Genomic DNA, 20433 nt, shown 5'->3' with positions numbered 1-20433 from the left:
AATCGCGCTACTATATACTGTACTTCGTGTGCTGTGGGATGAGTATTAATACCCTGACTAATATAGCTCGGACCCGATAAAAGAAATTTTCTAGACAATCTTGGTTTAACTTTCCAAGGAAAATAAATTTTAAATTTTGATGCTGTTGAAAAAGTTCCTCGCACAATTCCAGCATCGATTTTATGGTAGTACGAAAACCTTGGATACATTTAATAGTGGAATATGCACGCATTGTAGACATTGGACTAAAGAACTCGAAGTAACTTAATAGTCTTTTAACTTTGCCCCTATCATCCCGCTTCAGGGGAGACCTTAATGGATTTGTTGACTGGAAATGCTTTGCATCGAGTTCATCAAAAAGATCGTTCATTTCTTTAACAAATATCTGCGTGGGCTTGGCAAAATTTAATTATCAAGTTTTCGTCATTACCAAATAAATTTTGACTACACATCATGTCAATACCTGACGCTACCGAATTGCTCAATACTTGTGTTGCGCGTGAAACGCTCATTTTTTCGAAAATGCTTGGATAAATATGAGCCTCCGTCAATTTTGGGCAAATTTTAAAATTGGAATTCTTTTGATCAATATCAAATAACTTCCTAATGACCTTAAAGCTTGCAGTGCCATGAGCGGTTGGAATATCATATTTCATAAATACATTACGGATGGACTTTATGAGATGGCAATAGTCAAACATACAAAAAAATTTTATTGTTTTCGTGCATGAAAAAGGTGTTAATTTCAGAAATCTTCAATTGATTAAATAAAGTTATATTCGCGGGCCCTTGATCGCAAATCATAATTTTTATATTCAGTCCAATTTTCGTAATTGCGGAAATGTTACTCATCACAATTTGATGTAACTCTGTACCATTAAAACCATTTTTGGAAATATAGTAGGAAAAAACATACTTCCACTTAGAGCACAACCCTTTAACCATAAAAACACTACATTTGTTCCCTATTCTGCTTTGACGTTGACCTTCCCCATGGTCCACAAACCCATCAATTATATCCCTACTGTTATTATAAGTAAGATCCGGCTTAATGCTCATTTCATCAAATAATAAAATGCATATGCGTTCTGTGCCGGACATTTTGCTAGCAATTTTGCTTAAATTGTTAACGACATTGGCATCGAAACCTGGAACAACATACCTGATGGGGCGCCAACGCAAAAGAGATGATTTGTGTGGTAAACAAAAACCTAGATCGTCACGCATAAAAGAATATGCTTTAGTGGACATATAGTTCAAATTTTGTGCCAATGCCTTTTCGTCCTCATTATACCAACCTTTTTTGGTACTGACGATCATTTTTGCAAAAGTTAAAGCATCGCTGCTACAACTTTCTTCCGCAATTATTGCACGTTTCAACAACTCAGAATATTTATTTTTTAGGTCATTATTTTCTTTTTCAAGCTCCTCAATACGTTTATTTAATTTGACCGCGTTGCTCTGATAATAGCGAGCAGACTGAGCAAACCGTTCGCGAGTGGTTGTGGTTTCTAAGTCCACGCAGATCTGATTACTATAACTAGCCTGCCTGTTTTCCTCTAATATCGAATATTTCTCAAACTCTTCCAGAGTTAAATCTGCTTCTACTTCCTTAACTACCTTACTATAAGTTGCAGTGACGGGCGGGCAAACCCAATCAGAGCCAGCACTAGGCGAGCGACTTCTATTTACTGGCTCTAAATTGAAGCAAGGAAAAGCCCCTTTCAAGAGTTTATATTTTGCAACCAATGTGGGTTCAAAATGGCGTTGGCAAAGAAAAACCCTGTCAGTGCTTGACACTTGCACGTTGCAAGCCAAGGCCCAATTCTTACGGGTCTCTTCGTCCCTAGGAAACGCAAAAAGTATAACTTTATCCTTAGGCACGCAGCTCTCGATACAGCAGCTCCTTTTTTTCTTTTTTTCGGTCCACTTGTTCGGTGGAACATCATCATAGCCTAATTAAAATTTTTATTTTAATTTTTACAAAATTTAAATTTAGGTATATTCAGTATAATCATATACATATATAAAACTAGAACCCGCACCCTCCGGGGATTTATAGTTTTCATCTAACATCTCAACCAAGTTTCATTAAATAAATCATTATACTTGGCCTAAAATTGCCCATACGGCATTATCCTAAACCCGATCTTTTAAATTCAAAAGTTTTTTATAAATATGTAAATAAAATAATGAGAAAGTGCGCATTCTAAATAAATAAATCCCTTCTCTGCTTTCTATTTCATGCATGCATGCATGAATGTGTATATTAAGCTTTTCAATAGGTACGAAGTATTGAAAACGACATCCAAGCATACGATTATCACTTTATGTATGTACAGTGAACCAAAAAGAAACTGAGACACTAATATTTAAAAAAATATTCACAGATTTATAAGAAATAATAATATTGACGGTAACTCCGTTTATTTTTTCTTCACTGTACATACATATATGGAGACATAATAATAAATTAATTTACTTACCCAAGTTTAAAGTTGGAACCGCTCCATTCTTGAGATATTTTGGTCCCACGGCATCCTCCTCAAAATGCTTAATGCATACAAATGAATTATGCATTGGCATTTGCATTGAGGGTGAGATCCTCAAATTCTCCTTCCACAAATTTAATAATTCCCGATTTTTGGGAAATGCAAACGAACGAACATTTTGTTCACTATAACACTCGCGAACACGACATTTCGAAGCTTTAGGCATATTTTTCTTTTAATTATTACTTATTAACAATTTAAAAATGTTTGCTTCACCGCGCACGTGCACTTCCAATTGACTTTCTTTTCGAATTAAAATTCAAACCAAAGTTCAATTGGTTACAAGCAATCACAAGAGCTTTCCAATATTTGGCGCAGTTTTCATATATGTACATATATACATTTATCCAATCAAAATCAAATCTAATGCAATCATACATTTTTTCCGATATTTGGCGCAATTTTCATATATGTAAAGCTAATATACATATTGTCCTTTGCTAATATACGTATATAAACATGCATACATAATATTTCGCGCAATTTTCATAACCTAATACATATGCTATGCTAATATATAATATGTATATAAACCTGCATGCATACATGCATTTCTTTTCGAATTAGAATTGAAACCAAAGTTCAATTGGTTACAAGCAATCATAAGAGCTTTTCATTAATTTGGCGCAATTTTCATATATGTACATATATACATTTATCCAATCAAAATCAAATCTAATGCAATCATACATTTTTTCCAATATTTGGCGCAATTTTCATATATGTAAAGCTAATATACATATGTCCTTTGCTAATATATGTATATAAACAATCATACATACAATTGCGCGCAATTTTCATAAAAAAACCAAAAAGAACAAATCTGTAAACATGCATACAAATCATATGGATATATCAAATGAACAAATCTGTTCTGTACGCAAGCAAATGTAAGCTAATGTAAACTACATTTTTTTACATTAGCGTATCACTCTCTCCCTCTCATTTCTCTCCGGCAGCCATATTAATTAATTTCCTACTGTTAGCGTGTGCTGATTTCATTTTCCTACCCGTATTTTGTTAGGAGGAACGGGCCGGGACTGCGCCTTCTCCAGAGAACGTAAATTCATAGAGAAGGCGCAGTCCCGGCCCGTTCCTCCTAACAAAATACGGGTAGGAAAATGAAATCAGCACACGCTAACAGTAGGAAATTAATTAATATGGCTGCCGGAGAGAAATGAGAGGGAGAGAGTGATACGCTAATGTAAAAAAATGTAGTTTACATTAGCTTACATTTGCTTGCGTATAGAACAGAGTTGTTCATTTGATATGTCCATATGATTTGTATGCATGTTTACAGATTTGTTCTTTTTGGTTTTTTTATGAAAATTGCGCGCAATTGTATGTATGATTGTTTATATACATATATTAGCAAAGGACATATGTATATTAGCTTTACATATATGAAAATTGCGCCAAATATTGGAAAAAATGTATGATTGCATTAGATTTGATTTTGATTGGATAAATGTATATATGTATATTACATATATGAAAATTGCGCCAAATTAATGAAAAGCTCTCATGATTGCTTGTAACCAATTGAACTTTGGTTTCAATTCTAATTCGAAAAGAAATGCATGTATGCATGCATATTTATATACATATTATATATTAGCATAGCATATGTATTAGGTTATGAAAATTGCGCGAAATTGTATGTATGCATGTTTATATACTTATATTAGCATAGGACATACCTATGCATGTAATTAAGTTATGAAAATTGCGCGAAATATTATGTATGCATGTTTATATACGTATATTAGCAAAGGACATATGTATATTAGCTTTACATATATGAAAATTGCGCCAAATATTGGAAAAAATGTATGATTGCATTAGATTTGATTTTGATTGGATAAATGTATATATGTACATATATGAAAACTGCGCCAAATATTGGAAAGCTCTTGTGATTGCTTGTAACCAATTGAACTTTGGTTTGAATTTTAATTCGAAAAGAAAGTCAATTGGAAGTGCACGTGCGCGGTGAAGTAAACATTTTTAAATTGTTAATAAGTAATAATTAAAAGAAAAATATGCCTAAAGCTTCGAAATGTCGTGTTCGCGAGTGTTATAGTGAACAAAATGTTCGTTCGTTTGCATTTCCCAAAAATCGGGAATTATTAAATTTGTGGAAGGAGAATTTGAGGATCTCACCCTCAATGCAAATGCCAATGCATAATTCATTTGTATGCATTAAGCATTTTGAGGAGGATGCCGTAGGACCAAAATATCTCAAGAATGGAGCGGTTCCAACTTTAAACTTGGGTAAGTAAATTAATTTATTATTATGTCTCCATATATGTATGTACAGTGAAGAAAAAATAAACGGAGTTACCGTCAATATTATTATTTCTTATAAATCTGTGAATATTTTTTTAAATATTAGTGTCTCAGTTTCTTTTTGGTTCACTGTACATACATAAAGTGATAATCGTATGCTTGGATGTCGTTTTCAATACTTCGTACCTATTGAAAAGCTTAATATACACATTCATGCATGCATGCATGAAATAGAAAGCAGAGAAGGGATTTATTTATTTAGAATGCGCACTTTCTCATTATTTTATTTACATATTTATAAAAAACTTTTGAATTTAAAAGATCGGGTTTAGGATAATGCCGTATGGGCAATTTTAGGCCAAGTATAATGATTTATTTAATGAAACTTGGTTGAGATGTTAGATGAAAACTATAAATCCCCGGAGGGTGCGGGTTCTAGTTTTATATATGTATATGATTATACTGAATATACCTAAATTTAAATTTTGTAAAAATTAAAATAAAAATTTTAATTAGGCTATGATGATGTTCCACCGAACAAGTGGACCGAAAAAAAGAAAAAAAGGAGCTGCTGTATCGAGAGCTGCGTGCCTAAGGATAAAGTTATACTTTTTGCGTTTCCTAGGGACGAAGAGACCCGTAAGAATTGGGCCTTGGCTTGCAACGTGCAAGTGTCAAGCACTGACAGGGTTTTTCTTTGCCAACGCCATTTTGAACCCACATTGGTTGCAAAATATAAACTCTTGAAAGGGGCTTTTCCTTGCTTCAATTTAGAGCCAGTAAATAGAAGTCGCTCGCCTAGTGCTGGCTCTGATTGGGTTTGCCCGCCCGTCACTGCAACTTATAGTAAGGTAGTTAAGGAAGTAGAAGCAGATTTAACTCTGGAAGAGTTTGAGAAATATTCGATATTAGAGGAAAACAGGCAGGCTAGTTATAGTAATCAGATCTGCGTGGACTTAGAAACCACAACCACTCGCGAACGGTTTGCTCAGTCTGCTCGCTATTATCAGAGCAACGCGGTCAAATTAAATAAACGTATTGAGGAGCTTGAAAAAGAAAATAATGACCTAAAAAATAAATATTCTGAGTTGTTGAAACGTGCAATAATTGCGGAAGAAAGTTGTAGCAGCGATGCTTTAACTTTTGCAAAAATGATCGTCAGTACCAAAAAAGGTTGGTATAATGAGGACGAAAAGGCATTGGCACAAAATTTGAACTATATGTCCACTAAAGCATATTCTTTTATGCGTGACGATCTAGGTTTTTGTTTACCACACAAATCATCTCTTTTGCGTTGGCGCCCCATCAGGTATGTTGTTCCAGGTTTCGATGCCAATGTCGTTAACAATTTAAGCAAAATTGCTAGCAAAATGTCCGGCACAGAACGCATATGCATTTTATTATTTGATGAAATGAGCATTAAGCCGGATCTTACTTATAATAACAGTAGGGATATAATTGATGGGTTTGTGGACCATGGGGAAGGTCAACGTCAAAGCAGAATAGGGAACAAATGTAGTGTTTTTATGGTTAAAGGGTTGTGCTCTAAGTGGAAGTATGTTTTTTCCTACTATATTTCCAAAAATGGTTTTAATGGTACAGAGTTACATCAAATTGTGATGAGTAACATTTCCGCAATTACGAAAATTGGACTGAATATAAAAATTATGATTTGCGATCAAGGGCCCGCGAATATAACTTTATTTAATCAATTGAAGATTTCTGAAATTAACACCTTTTTCATGCACGAAAACAATAAAATTTTTTTGTATGTTTGACTATTGCCATCTCATAAAGTCCATCCGTAATGTATTTATGAAATATGATATTCCAACCGCTCATGGCACTGCAAGCTTTAAGGTCATTAGGAAGTTATTTGATATTGATCAAAAGAATTCCAATTTTAAAATTTGCCCAAAATTGACGGAGGCTCATATTTATCCAAGCATTTTCGAAAAAATGAGCGTTTCACGCGCAACACAAGTATTGAGCAATTCGGTAGCGTCAGGTATTGACATGATGTGTAGTCAAAATTTATTTGGTAATGACGAAAACTTGATAATTAAATTTTGCCAAGCCCACGCAGATATTTGTTAAAGAAATGAACGATCTTTTTGATGAACTCGATGCAAAGCATTTCCAGTCAACAAATCCATTAAGGTCTCCCCTGAAGCGGGATGATAGGGGCAAAGTTAAAAGACTATTAAGTTACTTCGAGTTCTTTAGTCCAATGTCTACAATGCGTGCATATTCCACTATTAAATGTATCCAAGGTTTTCGTACTACCATAAAATCGATGCTGGAATTGTGCGAGGAACTTTTTCAACAGCATCAAAATTTAAAATTTATTTTCCTTGGAAAGTTAAACCAAGATTGTCTAGAAAATTTCTTTTATCGGGTCCGAGCTATATTAGTCAGGGTATTAATACTCATCCCACAGCACACGAAGTACAGTATATAGTAGCGCGATTGATATCTATGAAAATTTTACGACAGCGGTTCGAAAACAAAGGCAATAATTGCGAAGATGATGATGATATTAATTTAGACTGGAATTTAGGGACTGAGGATCATCATCTGGAGGAAGAAGTAGGAGGACCGCTAAATGAGCAACTCGTTTTAGAAAATATAGAGGTAGGAGACGAGAATTTTGCCGAAGAACAAAATATAGCTGAGGTACAGGTGCAGCGTTATTACACTGGCTATGGTATTTACCAAAAATTACTGTGTAAGCTAAAATGCGACAAATGCGCCCACATTATGATGAAAACACAAGGAGACTTAAAATTGCATTCCGAAGCCCTGATAAGGTCTAAAAATTTCACGGATGACACCGATTTGAGACTGGTGAATCCTGAAGACAGGGTATTCGAAGTGTGTCGCCTTCAGATGATGTGGTACCGTCAGCTTTTTGCAAAATATGCTCACGTAGGTAATATTCGCAATCTAATGTTGCCAGTTATAAAACAAAAAACCGAAGAAGTATTTCCCCATTGGTTCGCAATATCTGGCGAATGTCAAGATCATCGCATCAAGCTACTCGATTTTTTGATATATGTACTGCTATTCAAAAATGCGAAATGGCTTTTACGGCAAGAAAATACCCAAGTTAGGTGTCAGAAGCGCAACGATAAACTAAAAAAGTTGTCGTACGTTGCAGGTCAGGGTCCAACAAGGTGAGTTGCGCAGGTCCTTAGGGTAAGTAAAACCAGCGTTTATTTATTGTTTATTCTTATATGTATTCATTTATATTTATTTTTCCTATTTTCCGGGTTTTTTTTTTATTTTTCAGGGTTTTCTCCATCTTTCAGATTTTTCTCTATCTTTCAGGTTTTCCGTTTATCTTCTTTTTCAGGTAGCACCTGAGCCTAGATTTTTAAACCACTACAATTTTCACTTAATCACGATGGATTGAGAGTAGTGTTTTAAAAATCAGGTAAATCGCATTGACTTAATCGATGTCAATATCGAAGTCGTGTGAGAAATTGTTATAGTATGAGAACAATTTCGTAATTCGTGCTTTCACAATTTTATATAATTTTTGTTTTCATTTCAGGAAATGTAAATACCTATTATTTATAGTATTGTAATATATATACATACATATACATATAAGAGTACTTAAATTACTTGTGAATAAAAATAAAAAATTAAAATTAAAAAAACTAGTATTTCATTTTCTTAAGGATAATAATATTTATTTGGTAAGAAGAACTTAAATGACCATATACCAATAATTTAATTCGACAGGATTTCCTTACAAAATCAATATATTCGTTCAGCTAAATCAAATGAACATCTGCATATGAAAAATCGTTCATATGGACGTGCAAAAGCAAACACGCATACACATAAATACATGCCTACAAACTTCCATAGACATACATACATATGAGGTTGCGAGCACTTGCGACAGAAATCAAGAAATCCAGCGCGCATTCATAGGCGCAGCGCACATTCATTGGCACAGCATTGTACATATACACATATGTATTTACATACATATATTGATGCATACATATATACGGAGCCGCGGCCACTCGACTTGACAAAAATTCAAGATTTACCAAATATTGGCAAATAATTCAACGCGAAATATTCCAATATTGACTATTTTCGAATGGTCGTGAAAATTGGCATATGGACGGCTCGTTTTATGAATGAAAGTACTTTGCTCGTAGATATATGAGCTCGAACTTATCAATGAATTTGTTTTTGTTGTGCTTTTTAATATTTGAAACTGTTCAGCGCCGTCGCGGCTAAATAATCATGGCCGCAGCAGCTACTCCTAGGAATGCATTTTGTTCTTGTAGTCGCTAGGCTTAGAATTTTAGTTTTGGAAGCATACACATGTAGAGGCATAAAGTAAGTATGTGCGGTTATATGTAGGTATATACGAATATTCATTGTTTTGCTTAGAATAGAAACCTTTACGTACATATGTACGTTGTCCCAACATATGTATTCATATGTATATGCATACATACATACATATGTATATGTACGCGAATACCGTTTAGATGAGTTTTTTTGCATATGTTAGGAATATGTTTGCATACGTTTGTCTATTTGCTTTTAAATTTTTATATGTAGATACATATGAGCTATGTTTTGAGGCAGGTCAAGATTTTTTTCTGCCCACATGAATATGGATGGTAGATGTTATATCTATTTAGTATATGAATATACATATACAGTGCACTCGCGGTAACTCGAATAGCCGCTAAGTCGAACGACGTGCTAACTCGAACACATTTTTTCCCCTATTGACTTCTTTGTAACTCGAACTATAAAAAAGCGCTATAACTCGAACAAAAAAACAAATTTATTTGTACACACATTCTTTTCAAACATGTACATTTTGTACATAGATACATATGTAATAGTATATGTATATAAATTATATGTATACTCGTGTATTGTCCATATGAATATTTCGGCGTTAATATCCCGTTAGTTTTCTGGGAACAACATCTCGCATTGACCAAATTGCTTTAAATTTGTCATTTGTAGGATATCAGTGCACGTGAGTAATGGATCGTAAAAGTTTGAAGTGTTTAACATTAAAAGAGAGGGCTGAAGTCCTTAACAAAATTAAACGTGGACGTAGTGTTACTTCTCTAGCGAAGGAATATGGGGTAGCCAAGTCCACCATAAGTCTTATAAAAAAGAAAGATAAGGCAATTTATGGCTTGCACTAACGCTACCGGCAACCATAAGCTTAAACTTCTCGTTATTGACAAAGCAAGAAATCCTCGTGTTTTCAAAAATTTTAACTGTCCGGTGGAGTACAAAAATTCCAAATCAGCCTGGATGACTTCGACGATTTTCAAAGACTGGTTTCATAATTCGTTCGTGCCGCAGGTAAAATCCAAATTCATTAAAACAATTTTTTTAACCAAGTTAAATGACTTTAATATTTAGGTAAGAAAAAATTTGAAAGATGGGGACTACCTGAGAAGGCTCTTCTTCTAATTGATAATGCCCCATCACATCCCAACGAAATCGAATTAAAGTCCGAGGATGGTTTAATTTTAACTATGTTTATGCCGCCGAATGTGACACCATTGATCCAGCCAATGTACCAAAATGTAATTCGTATAACGAAACTATACTACAGAAATTTTCTACTGGCTTCCATTTTCAACAATCGATCGAAAAATCGATATCGATGACTGTTTTTTTAACATAGCACACTCAATTGATAAGTCGAACAAATTCGATAAATCGAACAGCGCCTGTTTTAATTAGTTCGAGTTATCGCGAGTGCACTGTATATGGATATAAAAATTTAAAAAGGACACATATTGTTGAATAATAACCTTTGATGCAAATGAATGGTTTACAAAGCCAATTTTTTATGTGGATATTTTGAAATTATTTTGATAATGCACTTAATATCAATACAATTAAGTTAATTAGATACTTAAAATTTCACATTCATGCATGCATATACTTAGAATTAATTTATTCATCTCACAAGAAATACATAGACATGCAAAATGCCTACGGGAAATAAGCATGAAAAAGAAATGTGATTTTTGCATACATACATACATACATATGTATATTAGAAATATGTTTGCATACGTTTGTCTATTTGCTTTGAATTCTTTATATGTAGATCTGTATGAGAGGTGTATGAGCTGGGTTTTGAGGCAAGTCATGTTTTTTTCTGCCCACATGAATATGGATGGTAGATGTTATATTAATTCAACACTTTGCTGAATAATAAACCTTGATGTAATTAAATGAATGGTTTACAAAGTTATTTTTTGTGTTATGATATTTGAATAATTTTGATAATAGACCTAAATTCAATACAATTTAGTCAATGAGATACTTAAAATTTCATATTCGTGCATGCATATACTTAGAATTATTATTATTATTATTTATTAGAGAAATATGAAATATAACACTAACTGATAGAGCACTCTAGCTACTTAGGCCTACGGTGCTATTGCGTTACTTAGAATTAATTTATTCATCTCACAAGAAATAATCCATTTGCGCATGCAAAATGCCGACGGCAAATAAGCATGAAAGAAAAATGTACAAGTCTGCTGTTATTTTCTTTTCCCTAACATCAAATCATGGCATTTTACATTTCAATGCAAACGCTATATTTATTTCTGTTGACTACGCTCCGCTATGTTGACTACGCTCCGCTATGTTAACTCTCTTATGTTAATTTCCTACCCTCGTTTTGATGTGTTTTGACATTTAACCTGTCCATTCGTTCCTGCGCCTTCTCTATGAATTTACGTTCTCTGCTTGTTCTACATTGCGGAATAGGAGAAACGACGATTGTTTTTTTTCTATCGACGGCAACGAAGGTAGGAAAGAAGCTCACAAAACTGCTGAACGACGGGAAAGAAGGCGTATTTGTGACGAACGAGAAGCAAGTACAGTATAATCTCGATAATTCGGACAATTAAATACCAGAGGTTGTCCGAAATATCGAATTTTCCGGATTATCGAGTGGGTAAAAAATTTAATAGAAATCAGTAGATCAGTAATTAAATGAAATAAACTTTTATTTAATCTTAAATTGATTAATATTCAATGAGTTATATGTACATATATTAGTTTTTATTCGGCCGTAAAATAATTCAATATATTCGTTTGCCGCAATTTTGTTTCATTTCTCTTTCAATATCTCTGAGACTCACAAGTTTTAAAATGTCTCCGGATGAAAATTCCTGTTCCTCTGCATATTTAATACAACTATCAAATGCGACAATAGCTTGAGAGTGCGAAATTTTAGGATCTTGACTTTCATTTTCGTCAAGACTGCTGTTCCCGTTATCTTCTTCCTCAATCTCGTTGATATGGACATCAGTGTCGTCATTCAACCACTCAGTAATCTCGTTATCATTATATACATCAGGGAATATTTCAACAAGAAGATCAATTATTTTAGTTGAGCTGCTGGGCCGTAGCATCGCAAGAGGCAAATCATCATCTGAGTCCCATTCTTCGTCATAAAGAATTTTGTTAAAACATTTTCTGAGCACGCGTTCATCCACATTTTTCCAAGCATTAGACGATAAAAAAGCCACATCTTTTAATGTAAAGTTTTTTAAAGATTCCGGGAGATTGCTCGTTGGGCTGGACAAAAGTAGAGACAAAAAACTCTTCCGATAGTTTGTCTTTAAAATTCGGATAGCATTTTGGTCCATTGGCTGTATAAGAGCCGTGCAGTTTGGTGGCAAAACATAACATATATGTCCTTATCGACATCCGACAGTGATTGGGGATGGCAAGTTGCATTGTCTAGCAGTAAAATGGCTTTGGCTGGTAAATTCTTTTCCTTTAACCCTTTCGGTACGGAAAGCCGCTAACGGAAATACAAATTATTTTATATGTTTAATAGTTGCAATGGGTGAAATAAAAGTCTTTTGTCCCATCAAAATTGTAGGTATCTTCAAACATTGCCGGGACATATAAGTCCCGTTCGGACCGAAAGGGTTAAGTAACGCTTTACTTCTTTAACGAATGAGTTTTCAAACCAATTTTTAAAGATTTGCTCTGTCATCCAAGCATTTTTGGTATGGGAGTACCCAAGCGGAAGGTTTACTTTTTTAAACGCTCTGGGGTTTTTGGCTTTCCCTATCATGAACAATGGAAGTTTATGTTCTCCGGTTGCATTACAACAAACTAGAAGTGTTACTCTTTCTTTTCCAATTTTGCGCCCGGGTGCGGATTTTTCATTATGCAATGCAAGGGCCTTTTCTGGAAGTTTTCTCCAAAACAAAGCAGTCTCATCTGCATTATAAACCTGATCATACGTAATGCCCATTTCTGCAATTTTCTTTCGCAATTTTTCAATAAAGGGTTGCACAGCAGTAGAATCATTGGAAAGTTTTTCGCCAGATATTTTTAAGAATTTAATTCCATATTGGGAGCGAACTAAATTACTAAGCCAACCATTACTAGCCACAAATTCCACACTTTGTCCGTAAATTTGGGAACAGAATTGTTTGGCCTTTTTTTGATGATTTCCGAGGAAATCGGTGCATTGTTTCGTCTTGCGTTTACAAACCATTTATACAAGTGGGCTTCCATCTTTTCAAACTCCGCAGGTCGCATAGTTTTACGCTTTCCAAGACCACATTCTGTTCTAGCAATGTAACTGCAAAATATATTCAAAGTGTAAACTCTTCTTACAAAATGTTTTCGTTTTTTACCCAGCAATCTTTAATCCACTTGATTTTATGTCCGAAATTATAGATTTACCTACATTGTATTGCGCAGCTAGCTGTCGAATTGACTGTCCTTCACTTAGTTTCTTAAGAACTTCTTTTTCCTGGTCTATCGTTAAAACCGTATGTTTTTTCTTAGCTGCTGGTGCCATAGTTAAATTTATACAGTCCACAGTTAAAGAAATTATGGAGTTAATGTTTGAAATTAGCTACTGAAATACACGTTACGCAAATATGCTTATGAATATGAACTAGGAGGCTGACGAGCACTTAAACGCACTATTCACGCAAAGTAGTTAGCAAGGGAGTCCCCTTTATAAAATAAAATAAAAAATAACGGAATTCCTTTTTATTTTAGCATATTCACTGGAAAATAAAGAAGTGTCCGAATTTTAAAGGTACATGAATACGTGGTGTCCGGATTACAGAGACTTCAATAGAAAACGTTTTGGTGTCCGGATTACCGCGCTGTCCGAATTATCAAGTGTCCGAATTACCAAGATTAGGCTGTATATGTAAGTGCAAGTGAAGTTAACGAAAACGAAATGCCAATGCAAATGTCGCGGTTTGCAATAAATTTTCGTGATATTGAAGACTCAGTAAGGCCGTTTGATGGTACTGACAAATTGCCAATAGATGTGTGGGTAAATGAATTTGAAGAAACTGCTACCCTCATGCGTTGGGATGAATTTCAAAAATTTGTGTTCGCAAAGAAGTCGCTGAAAGGTTTAGCAAGAATGTTCATTTTAAGTGAAAGGGGAATCACATCGTGGTGTAAACTGAAAAAGGCATTAATAGATGAATTTCAAGCTGTGGTAAATAGCGCTCATTTGCACAAACAGTTGACAGAAAGAAAGATGAAGAGAGAGGAGAACGTGCAGGAATATTTTTTTTGTATGAAAGAGTTAGCAGCAAGAGGAAACATTGAAGAAAATGCTTTGATTCAATACGTAATTGATGGTATACGCGATATGAGTGTGAGTAAGACAGTTCTATATGGCGCAAAAAATATTCGTGAATTTAAGGAAAAGCTTCGATGTAATGAGGGAATACGTGAAAAAGTGAAAACAGACGATACTAAAGAAATTATAAAAAAGGGGATGGTGAACAAAACCGAAAGAAATGAACTTAAATGCTACAATTGCGGGGCGAAAGGCCACAAAAGCGTTAATTGTGAGAGTAGAGAAAAGGGGACAAAGTGTTTTCAGTGTAATGAGTATGGTCATATTGCTAAAAATTGCACAAACAATAAGAGTTTAAACAAAGGCGCTCAGCGAAACACACGACTTATTACAGGAAAACGAAGCATAATGAACAAAGATGTAATAATGAATGATAAAAAATTAATAGCATTATTTGATACGGGGAGTAAGTTTAGCCTCATTACTGAGAGTGTGTATAATGTGTTGAATAAACCTTATTTAAAGGAATGTAATATTTCACTATATGGTTTCGGTGAGTGTGACACTAAAAATGCAGTAAAGCCAATGGGTGCGTTGAAATATAAAATTGAGATAGACGGCGAAATATATGAACTAGAATTTTTGGTTGTACCTTCGAAATTCCTGGATTGTGAAGTGATAATCGGAGAGAACTTTTGTGCTTACGCTGAAGTGAAGATAGATCGCGAAGGGTTGCATATCAAAAAAGTAGAAAATGGCAGTGATGATAATTCAAAGTTTTTTATGATGAAAATTGGCATAGCTGCAGACGAAAAAGAAATTGATATCGGTGAAATGGTCCAAATAGGATCAAAACAAAAGGTGCGCGACATGGTAAAAACTTATCAACCAAATAAACAAAAATTTACAAATGTTGAAATGAAAATTATTTTAAAAGATGAGTCGCCAATATTTTCGAGGCCGCGACGTTTACCTATAGCTGAAGAACTCATTGTAGACAGTCAGGTGGAACAGTGGTTAAGTGATGGCATAATAGAAGCCTCGGATTCTGAATTTTGTAGTTCGGTTGTGTTGGTAAAGAAGCGTGATGGTACGCCAAGACTGTGTATCGACTTTCGAAGACTAAATAAAGTGATGATAAAGGATCATTTTCCTTTACCTTTAATTGAAGATCAACTTGACCAATTACAAATTGCTAAAATTTTTTCTACAATTGACTTACGAAACGGGTTTTTCCATGTGTCCATAGCTGAGTCTAGTCGTAAATACACAGCTTTCGTAACACACAACGGTCAGTATCAATTTTTGAAAGTGCCTTTCGGGTTGTCGAATTCTCCGAGTGTTTTCCAGAGGCATATAAATGCAATTTTTAGAGACTTGGTGCGTAGAGGTACCGTGTTACTTTATATGGACGATGTGATTATCCCTGCTCAAAACGAAGAAAGTGCTTTAAAAAATTTAGAAGAAGTAATGCAAGTTTGCAAGGACTATGGACTCGATATAAATTTTAAGAAGTGTCAATTTTTAAAAACAAAAGTAGAATTTTTAGGGCATGTTGTAGAAAATCAAAAGCTATCGCCATCGCCAGAGAAAATTGAAGCTGTAACAAAATACAAAATACCACAAAATTTGAAACAATTACAGGGGTTTTTGGGCCTTGCGGGATATTTTCGAAAATTTGTTAGAAATTTCTCGGTGATAGCAAAACCGCTCAGTGACTTAACGAAGCAAAATGTAAAATTCGAAATGAAAGACAGAGAAATCGAATCGTTTCAAACACTAAAAAAATGTCTAAGCGAAAAACCGGTTCTAAGCATTTTTAATCAAAAGTTTCAAACTGAAGTTCATACTGATGCCTCTATCGACGGTTATGGAGCTGTGTTACTACAAAAATTGCCTGAAGATGGGCATCTGCATCCTATTTACTATATGAGTAAGAAGACAACTGAGGCTGAAAGAAAGTACACGAGCTATGAGTTGGAAGTTTTGGCAGTTATAGAGGCTCTAAAAAAGTTTCGCGTTTATCTACTAGGTCTGCATTTCAAGTTAGTAACCGACTGCAATGCCTTCACTAAGACGTTAGACAAAAAAGACCTATGCACCAGAGTCGCTAGATGGATATTGTTCCTCCAAGAATACGACTATGAAGTAGAGCATCGAGCTGGCACCCAGATGAGACACGTTGATGCCCTTAGCCGTTACGCAGTTTTTTCTATAAACGATGATTCTTTGGTTAGATTGCGATGCGCGCAACTTCAAGATGATGAACTCAAAGTTATTTTAGATGTTCTTCGCGAAAAAACCATTTTCAACGACTATTTTACGAAAGGTGGCATTTTGTACAAGCTTGTAGGTGACGACGAATTAATTGTTGTACCCACCAACATGCAAAGGGAAGTTATCAGAAAAGCACATGATAATGGTCATTTTGCAGTGAAGAAAACTATGGAGCTGATAACCAAAGATTACTATTCACCAAAAATCGAAGAAAAGATACAACGACACATTGCCAACTGCATACCTTGCATTATTTCAAACAGAAAACTAGGTAAACAGGAAGGTGAGCTACATATATTACAGAAAGGTGAAATACCACTCCAAACGTACCACGTCGACTTCCTTGGCCCATTGGAATCGACAAGCAAGCTTTACAAACATATATTTGCAGTGATTGATGGATTCACAAAATTTTGTTAGCTGTATCCAACTAAAACGACATCAGCGAAAGAGGTAATTAAAAGGTTACACATCCAGAACGCGATATTTGGTAACCCAGTCCATATAATCTCTGATCGGGGCGCAGCTTTTACATCTGATGACTTTCAAAACTACTGCGAAACTGAAGGTATAAAACATCACACAATAACCACAGGGTTACCTCGTGCGAATGGACAGATCGAACGGTTAAATGCGGTAATTAGCTCCGTATTGGCAAAATTGAGTGCAGACGACCCATCCAAATGGTACAAGCACGTCGAAAAAGTACAACAAGCTATAAACTCAACATACACAAGGAGTACAAAAACGACGCCTTTTGAATTGATGATAGGGGTAAAAATGCGAAAGAAAGAAGACATACAATTAAAGCAACTCATCGAAGATGAAATGATTTTACATTTTCAAGACGAGAGAAACGAGCTAAGACAGAATGCGAAAAGGGAGATCCTGAAACTGCAAGCAGAAAACAGAAAATCGTATAACCGTAAACGAAAACCAGCATCGTTATATAACCGCGGGGACCTGGTGGCCATAAAAAGAACTCAGTTCGGGGTAGGTCTTAAGCTGAAACCAAAATATCTCGGACCATACGAAGTAAGAAGCATCAAATCAAATGGCACGTACGATGTATTAAAAATCGGCTTGGGTGACGGGCCAAAAACGACAACTACATGCGCTGAATATATGAAGCCATGGTCAATATCTTCAGATGATGATAGCATCGCATTCGGGCCGAACGCGCAGCAGGATGGCCGAGTTGTGGGAATGGTTGACAACAACCCTGGTTGACAACAACGGCAAACGAGGCACTTGTGTTTCAACTGTGTAGAAGGGCACTTGTGTTTCAACTGGCGTAGAAGGCGGTTCCTCAATAAAATTTATGAATTCCTCAAATCAAATTTATAAACTCACATTGTAAAATTTCAATAAGACGTTCAAACCTATATTGTAAAATTTCTTAAATTTCAATAAAACGTTCAAACCTATATATATAATAATAAAAACATTAAAACAGCAGGTATTATTGCAAACTAGTCGTCACTAATTATAAATTCGGTAAGGATGATGATGATACAATTGGTTTTATTTTAAATTCTTCAAGTAAATCAAATTAATAATCCTCATAGAGTCATGGTTCATTACCATGCACATAGGAAGAAGGCATATGCAAATACAAATATGTGAATTTATATACATATGCGCATATAGGTACATACATGTATATGCTCACTCAAGTAGGAGAGAGCCAGATGTCGAATGTTGCCGAACGCGGGAGCGATTGTGCCTCTTTGTCGTTCGTTCCGCGCTCTCGCTTGCAGTAAGAGCAAGGTGCATTACCTTACATTTGCTTGCGTACAGAATATGTAGATTCGTACATTTGCGCGAAATTGTATATAATATGCATGTTTATATGTATTGGCATAGGACATATATGTATATATTAGACTATGAAAATTGCACCAAAGTATATGTATGTATGCATGTTTATATACATATATTAGTATACAACATATCTTATAAGGTATGAGGTAAATATTACGATACATTTTTTCCTTCATATCTATATATATAAAAATTCAGCCGTTTTTCGCGTTGTGATGAACTTTACGGAGAATGGCTCTACCGATTTTAACCAAACTTTGCCACATTGAAAAGACTCATGTGGAGAAGGCTTTTAACTATGTTTGGTTAAAATCTCCTTTACTTCTTCGTCAACACACAGTGTACACGAGGCAGCGTTCTTTTTACGCGAGTGGTTGTTATTGTAAACGATTGCATGGAGCGTACATTTTACTCACATATGTACACGTTAACGCAGCAGTATTTATGCCTAAATTTTCATTCCATTACATACATTTCAAGGGAATGCAAACATACATACATATACATATATTCATACAGCAGTGGCTGCGCGCCTGCATTCGCATAGAATAGAAACATACAAATTAGCAGGCACAGCTGTAGCTGACCGCCTGCAATAATTAATCGTAACACAATGCTGCTGTGACTAACTTAACACTTTGCTTAAATACTTCTTCTTTACACCCACACTTCGGCGAACCTGAACAGGTCATCGCTAAAAAAGTACTTAAGCAAGGCCGTTTTCTTAGAATTTTACCAAAGGTTATCAGTAATAGTGCATAGTGAAAGTAAGTGTTAAAACTAACAAGAAAGTGTTTTATTTGGTAAAGTGTTCAAGTGAAGCAGTTTCCAGACATCAACCAAAGAGATAAAAAAAGTGCGTCAGAAATATTTAAGAGAAGAGATTGTTTTCATATTTTCCAACGATATTTTCACGAAAAATTTACAAAATATATATTAATTTTGCAAATGATTGATAACAAGTGAAACAGTGAATAAATGGTGTGAAAAATACACACAACAGAAATCGGCAAAAATAATTAATATTTTAGAAGTTTTTACTTAAGATATTTAAGAAAAGAGATTGTTTTAACACTTTCCGTAGATATTTTCAAGAAAAATTTCAAAAATATATATTATTTTTGATGATCATTTCCCATTTCTGTTCTGTGTAATTTTCATTTCAACGCGTGCTCACAGTTCAATTATATTTTTAAAAGAGGGCGCTAACAGTATGGTAATTTGAATTCCAGTTTAAAAACAAGAAAATTAGCAATCAAGAGCTCAGAGTGACATAAAGAAGACCATTTTGATTCGGTAAAAGAAATGCCAAGAGGTAGAAGACATGCTAACATCGGACGTAATACAGGTCACAATTGAAATGTGCAAAATCACAGACAAAATGAAAGAGAGGAAAATCATGCTGATAGATTCAGTCAACAAAGAGATCGTACTAGGTCACGTTCTCAAAATCGGCCAATAAATATCAATTCTGTAAATTTGAATGGTACAGCATTTCAATATAATCCACAACGTGATTATTCATCTCACAAATACGTTGTCATTGGAAGTATGGATAAAATTTGCGGATTTTGTCAAGCATTGAAATTCAAAACTGAAACACCAGGCATGTGTTGCGCTGCAGGAAAACTTCGTTTACCAGACATACAATATCCGCCCGAACCATTAGCTACATTATTATCGGGAACATCACCCGATTCCAAACAATTTCTTGAAAAAATTCCCACATATAATTCATGTTTTCAAATGACATCTTTTGGTGCTGGAAAAATTATAACCGATAACTTTATGCCAATTAGATTTTATGGACACAAATTATGGCTTTTTTCAGATTCAAGGGCAAGCATATCACTTAATAGGTTCATTACTACCACTACCCGA

The 20433-nt window shown here is 34.8% G+C and overlaps 2 protein-coding genes across 2 annotated transcripts; one reads left to right on the top strand and one right to left on the bottom strand.

Annotated features, from left to right (window-relative positions):
- Nucleotides 1-844: 844 nt before the first annotated feature.
- LOC128869951 (uncharacterized) lies at nt 845-2832 on the bottom strand. Its single transcript, XM_054112548.1, has 3 exons — nt 2487-2832; nt 1007-1955; nt 845-869 (listed from the first exon to the last, which is right to left on the bottom strand). The coding sequence occupies exons 1-3, from the start codon at nt 2716-2718 to the stop codon at nt 845-847; spliced, it is 1206 nt and encodes a 401-aa protein (XP_053968523.1). The 5' UTR covers nt 2719-2832.
- A 1762-nt stretch (nt 2833-4594) lies between these two features.
- LOC128869950 (uncharacterized) lies at nt 4595-17958 on the top strand. Its single transcript, XM_054112547.1, has 4 exons — nt 4595-4826; nt 5358-6306; nt 16689-17011; nt 17324-17958. Exons 1-4 carry the CDS (start codon nt 4595-4597, stop codon nt 17956-17958), a joined length of 2139 nt encoding a protein of 712 aa, XP_053968522.1.
- The last annotated feature ends 2475 nt before the right edge of the window (nt 17959-20433 follow it).

Source organism: Anastrepha ludens, chromosome X (assembly GCF_028408465.1).
Source record: "Anastrepha ludens isolate Willacy chromosome X, idAnaLude1.1, whole genome shotgun sequence".
NCBI lineage: Eukaryota > Metazoa > Arthropoda > Insecta > Diptera > Tephritidae > Anastrepha > Anastrepha ludens.
The sequence above is the reverse complement of the archived record's forward strand: the minus strand, read 5'-3'. Positions and strand labels throughout refer to the sequence as shown.

Coding starts and splice junctions, on each gene's coding strand:
- LOC128869951 (XM_054112548.1), bottom strand. CDS start 2,718: ATGCCTAAAGCTTCGAAATGTCGTGTTCGCGAGTGTTATAGTGAACAA. Junction 1,956..2,486: donor GGTTCCAACTTTAAACTTGG/GTAAGTAAATTA, acceptor AATTTTAATTAG/GCTATGATGATGTTCCACCG. Junction 870..1,006: donor AGTAGGGATATAATTGATGG/GTTTGTGGACCA, acceptor TTAATGGTACAG/AGTTACATCAAATTGTGATG.
- LOC128869950 (XM_054112547.1), top strand. CDS start 4,595: ATGCCTAAAGCTTCGAAATGTCGTGTTCGCGAGTGTTATAGTGAACAA. Junction 6,307..16,688: donor AGTAGGGATATAATTGATGG/GTTTGTGGACCA, acceptor TTCTTTGGTTAG/ATTGCGATGCGCGCAACTTC. Junction 17,012..17,323: donor AAAACTAGGTAAACAGGAAG/GTGAGCTACATA, acceptor CAATAACCACAG/GGTTACCTCGTGCGAATGGA.